The sequence below is a fragment of the Symphalangus syndactylus genome, chromosome 6 (genome assembly GCF_028878055.3).
Source record: "Symphalangus syndactylus isolate Jambi chromosome 6, NHGRI_mSymSyn1-v2.1_pri, whole genome shotgun sequence".
Classification (NCBI taxonomy): domain Eukaryota; kingdom Metazoa; phylum Chordata; class Mammalia; order Primates; family Hylobatidae; genus Symphalangus; species Symphalangus syndactylus.
Window position 1 is genome coordinate 132,414,794 of NC_072428.2, and position 5,824 is coordinate 132,420,617.

General features: G+C 45.3%; 2 gene segments (V, D, J or C); both read left to right on the forward strand.

Moving 5' to 3' along the window:
- Positions 1 to 1,197: 1,197 nt before the first annotated feature.
- LOC129485445 (T cell receptor beta variable 3-1-like) lies at positions 1,198 to 1,808 on the forward strand. The segment is given in 2 exon segments: positions 1,198 to 1,288; positions 1,405 to 1,808. Coding segments are annotated over 2 exon segments (453 nt in total).
- Positions 1,809 to 4,587: 2,779 nt separating this feature from the next.
- LOC129485118 (T cell receptor beta variable 4-2-like) lies at positions 4,588 to 5,302 on the forward strand. The segment is given in 2 exon segments: positions 4,588 to 4,690; positions 4,801 to 5,302. Coding segments are annotated over 2 exon segments (474 nt in total).
- The last annotated feature ends 522 nt before the right edge of the window (positions 5,303 to 5,824 follow it).

Sequence of the window (5,824 nt, forward strand, 5' to 3'; positions counted from 1 at the left end):
AGCACTTTGGGAGGCCAAAGTGGGAGGACCACTTGGGCCCAGGAGTTCAAGACCAGCCTGGGCAACATAGGGAGACCCTGTCTCTATATTTTAAAAAATAGTTGTACAGAAAAGTAACATGAAATAGTCTGTAACAGGATGTCCTATCTGGGTTTGATCTGAATTACCATTTAGAAAACCGACAGCCACTGGTCCACCCGCGGACATAGGTTCTCATGAATTGATGTGCATGTTGACTTTTCTATTTTGTCAACATTGAAGGAGATATTTTGATTAGCGTCAGAGCCACAAGTAACTAGCAGGCAACTGAGTGGCACGGAGGTTATGCCATGGTCCTTGTTTCCTTGCAGAGCTAAGAAACCAGTTGTGAGCACCAGTGAAAAGAGACAAAGTCAGATGAAACCGAAATCTTCATGGGACTCTGTGCCCAAGAAAATCAACTTGGCATGATTCAGCACAAGAGCTATTCCTTCCACCCTACACTGCCAGAGCACACAGCACAGTTTCCCCCATGAGCTCTTGGGGAGCTGGAGGAGGGAGATAGCTCTGCTGGGCAGGGTCGTATTCCCATGGGAAGTCCAAAAAGTAGAGGCAGGGATGGAGGTTTTCCTTCTAGAAAGAGTGGAAGATTTTGTTTACAAACGTACCCACACACATGCCTTTCTCACGAAGACCCAAACTTTGGGGAATGGCTTAAATATAATAAGGAGGTTAAATATTGGACAGCCAAAAATATGACCCAAGCCAATCTCTTCTGAAATAGGAGTGGTCACTCTGCATTAATCAGATATTCAAATGAGCAAAGATTCAAGAGGAAAAAAAAAAAACGTCCTGCATTATTGGGAAAAGGAAGCAAAAGATCAAGAGAAGAAAACCAGCCTGACTCTGAGAGAGGAGCCCAAAAGGGAGAGGAAGGGAGGAGGTGGTCAGATCCCCAGGAAGGAGCAGGGAGGGAGGGGGTACGGGCACAGGAATGACTGCCACAGACACATCCTGGAGGCCACAAGTCCACTGTCTCAACTATTCCCAGAAATTCCAAAAACTCCTTTAAAGGAGCAAGTGCAGGGCATGAAAGGGAGGAGCCATGCTAGAGGAGACCCTGGGAATGGGGAAATGATTACAGGCTGTGACCTCATTGGCGCAGCACCTCTCAGAGGCAGTGGAAACCACAGCCTAGTCTTCTCACCACTGCAGACCAGAACCCTGCCCTGGGCCTTGCCTGGTCTGCCTCACTCTGCCATGGGCTGCAGGCTTCTCTGCTGTGTGGCCCTCTGCCTCCTGCAAGCAGGTGAGTCCTGGGCCCAGGTGACATGATCCTGTTGGAGTCCCTAAGCCTCTTCACCATGACAACAACAGCAGGCTACCTCCTGGGATTTGCCTGAATTCTGCTTCTTTCCTTTACAGATCCGTTGGACACAGCCGTTTTGCAGACTCCAAAATACCTGGTCACACAGACAGGAAAAAAGGAGTCTCTTAAATGTGAACAAAATCTGGGCCATAATGCTATGTATTGGTATAAACAGGACTCTAAGAAACTTCTGAAGATAATGTTTATCTACAGTAATAAGGAGCCCATTTTAAATGAAACAGTTCCAAATCGCTTCTCACCTGAGTCTCCAGACAAGTCTCATTTAAATCTTCACATCAAGTCCCTGGAGCTTGGTGACTCTGCTGTGTATTTCTGTGCCAGCAGCCAAGACACAGCCTTGCAGAACCACCGCATCCCTGTGCACAAACCTCCCGGCTCAGCCAGGAAGCCCTGGGCAGTGTGTGCACCTGCACCCAAGGCTCCAGTCTCTATTCCCTGATGGCCTCTGATGGAGTTTCAGTCTGTAGTGCAGCCTCTGCCAGTGCACCTGATATGGCAATTCTCCATTTTATGTACAGAGGACTGTCTCAGAATTCTGTTTATCAGCTAAAGCAGGGGTTCACAACAAAGTCAGCAAAGTATCAGGGCTCAACTAACAAAACAGGAGCCTGTCCCATGCACTGAAGATCTTAACTGATGGGAGAAGCCATTTCTTGTCTTTGTCTGCTGCACATATGGGTACATATTTTACCCAATGATATGATTATAAACACACTGTTGGTAAAAATGGTTGATGAGCATAAGCATAAAGAAGAGGGGAAGGAAAGTATCTCTAAGATCAAGAGACAATTTGGATTATCAGTGAGTATTTTGTTTGACAGAAATATCTGGAGAGGCATGAAATTCCATGGCAATAAGTAAACTGGAAAGTGTTGAGGAGAAGCCGGTGGAGGCAGACTTGTGCCTTGTAGGCTCCTTCTCTTCAAGAAGGGTGACTAGCAAGCGTCTCTCCCAATTCTGATGAATGTCATCTTAAACTCTCCTCAAGAGCAGGTGACAGCTGGACAACAGGGGATATTGGGAGACACGGAAAGAACTTTGGACACAAATCCCTAGGCAGTGGTGAGCCACTGGTCCTACTCCAAGTGAAAGAACATTATAGAACTGATATTTTGGTACAGGGACACTTCTAAATATCCTCCATGAAAGACTAGAAATCATTTATGTAAAGCATTGTGGATGACATAGGTTTGAGGCTCTGGATTATGTTATCTCTTGGAAAGAGTGTTGGGTTATACTGGGAGGGTTAAATGTAGGACTTTCTAGGGTCTATTTCAGCTTTGCCCTTCCTCTTAGGGAGCCCCAGCACGTGGTCATTCATCAATACTAGTGCATGGCCTTCCCAGGGTCCTATTGGGAATCACAGTGTATTCGCCACATCACTCCACTGTAACTGGGTCTGAATGCCCTGGCTCTTCTGAAATCTCTGCCCATGTCTTCAGCCTTCCAGAACTTGTTCTCTGCTCAGCCTTCTGATCTGCCACCCTCTGCATACATAATTTAGGATCTGGCTCAGGAAAAAAAAAGGGGGGCTTTCTTACATATAATTTTTGGGTTCCTTTTTAGTATTCTGTGTCCTAAATCCCAAGTGTCTTGGAGTCAGTTACATCTTATCTTCAATCACATATACTACTGCTATTTGGTAAAGACATGTTTACTTGACTTTACTTCACATTTACCATTCCACTCTTCACTCTTCTTTCTTGCAATTCAAACTGTCCTGAGATCATTTTCCTTCTTCAGATCCATCCCATATTCAGATGACTTAAACTCACCTATCACCCACCCTGTGCTTTGAGAAATGTTTATGTTAGCTACTGACCTCAGGGCAGTCAAGCCTTTCATTGTCATTGTTATTCAAGGTAGGTTGAATTCCATTAAAAAATAAAAATCCTTGAAATTTGGTTTACTTATTGGGAACCACACAATGCTATCAAATTCTTTTTAATTCAATTTTTTTTTCTTTTTTGGTGAAGGGCCAAGAATTGTTTCCTTGCTGAAGCAGACTCCTATTATAATAATTTGAATACTAACAACATTATTTTAATACTAACAACGTTAACCTTTCAATCAGGTTGATGTTGGGTTCTTATCTAAGAATGAAATACATCCAACCGTAGCAGGTTGAAGGTCTCTCATATATGTAACCTGTTCAGGAGGAGATGATTCAACCACTTTTCTTAAATTCTGATGTAAAAACCTTTACATTCTTTGTTTTAAGGGCCACACAGAAATATTCTGAAACAATTTACACATCAAAAAATGCTAGTACTTTCCTCCGGGTGCAGCACATCTCCAAGTTAAAAAAATCTCTAAATTATCAACCCATAGTTTAATCATGGTAAGTCCTTTCTATCCCCAACATAGATTTTTATGTAACTGATTTATAACTACAACCCTAACCCTTCAATCACAATTGTCATTACAAAATAATATGTTCTATAACAATAGATGATTAAAATCACTTAGAGATTATGAATCATTTCATTCTTGCGTTTATTTGTACTTACTTTTTGTGTTTATTTATTATGTCAGCTTCAACCTGATTTCCCTTTCCCTTGCTCCCCACACCTTGTGTTGTTCTTTTTCAGCATCCTGTGTATGTTAGCTCGAAGCCCAGCCAAGCCCCATGCCCATGCCCTCCACTTCAGGGACAGAGGGTGGCTCATCCCTTTCGTGCTCCCTCAGCTCCCTCCTCAGTGCCTGGTGGCTGGTTGGCATCACAGTCATGCCCTTGAATGATGGGAGCTGGCCCACCCTGCATCTGTGGTCATGCAGTCATCCTCCCTCCACAGAGCCAGGCCAAAAGGGCTCCACCGTGCTTAGACATTGAGGGAATGGACATTTTGAATGGCGCTGTCTTGGGTGATCCCTCAGAGAAGAAGGAGATTCCTTGAATGGGAGTGGTCTGTTGCTGAGAGGGGTCTTGAAAGACAGGGGGACACAGATAGAGGGAGGATCCACACAAAGAGGAAGCAGCTGAGAGCAAAGGAGCCCCTGCCAGAGGAATATCCTTGCGGGGTAAAAGGCTGACTCTGCTCTGCCCTTTCTCCCCAGCCCATTCATCCCAGCCCAGACAATTCAAATCTGCTTTCTCTGAGGACCTAGAAAGGATGTAAAACGGCCGGATATAAACATCCCCTGGGTCTGGAGACACTGTCAGGAGCAGTGACATCACAGGAAAAACCACCAACCAAGGCCAAGGAGACCAGAGCCCAGCACCTCGCCCAAAGGACCCCAGTCAGAGGCCCCATCTCAGACCCGAGCCTAGCATGGGCTGCAGGCTGCTCTGCTGTGCGGTTCTCTGTCTCCTGGGAGCGGGTGAGTTGGGTTCAAATCAGCTGTCCTTGAATTCCAAGCTTTTTCCTTGTGACTTCAGCAACAACCCTCCTCCTGGGCTCTGTCTGAATTTTGTCCCTTTTCCCCCACAGTTCCCATGGAAACGGGAGTTACGCAGACACCAAGACACCTGGTCATGGGAATGACAAACAAGAAGTCTTTGAAATGTGAACAAGATCTGGGGCATAATGCTATGTATTGGTACAAACAAAGTGCTGAGAAGCCACTGCAGCTCATGTTTGTCTACAATCTTAAAGAACAGATTGAAAACAACAGTGTGCCAAGTCGCTTCTCACCTGAATGCCCCAATAGCTCTCACTTATTCCTTCACCTACACGCCCTGCAGCCAGAAGACTCAGCCCTGTATCTCTGTGCCAGCAGCCAAGACACAGCCTTGCAGAGTCACCGCTTTCCTGTGCAGAAAGCTTTGGGGCCCTCCAGGAAGCCGTGGGGGCCACCAAAGCCTTGGGTGAACATTTCCTGCAAGAGCCCCGACAGAAGCTTCAGAACATCATAGCACCTGCTAATTCATCCATGTGGCAACTTTACATCCTATGCTCATATTTAGAGTGTGGGTTTTCTTTAGCGTGTGACTCTGCCCTGTCAACTGATTTCAAAAATGATAAACACATTCAGATCTAGTCTTTTTAAAATCCCTTTTTAAATTGTAAAATAAAGCAAGCATGCTATAAGGGGATTGTTTGGTTTAAGATTTTTTAAGACCCTCTAAACAATCACCTGCGTCACCGCAGAGTCATACCCTGCACTGGGCCACAGTGGGGAGTCAAGTTCTTCTGACACTTTATGTCTGGTGGTCTCCAAGCCTCTCTTTCTCAGGAACCAACGGATCCCTTGTGTCATAGGTTGCTGACACCCAAGGTCAAGCAGCACTGGGTGTGGGGGAATCTTAGAGGCAACTTCCAGGCAAGCGTCCCAGGGCAACAGCCAGGTGGAGAGGATAGTAGACAACTCATCTTTTGGGGAATGGGTTTGAGAAATATCTGTCAAACCAATTCTATTATCCTATCTTCCATCTTGTCTATTCTCTATTTTTCTTATTTAAACTCAAAGCTAGAGCGTAAATTCCAGCCCCGATCAAAGCTCCATATCCGCAGA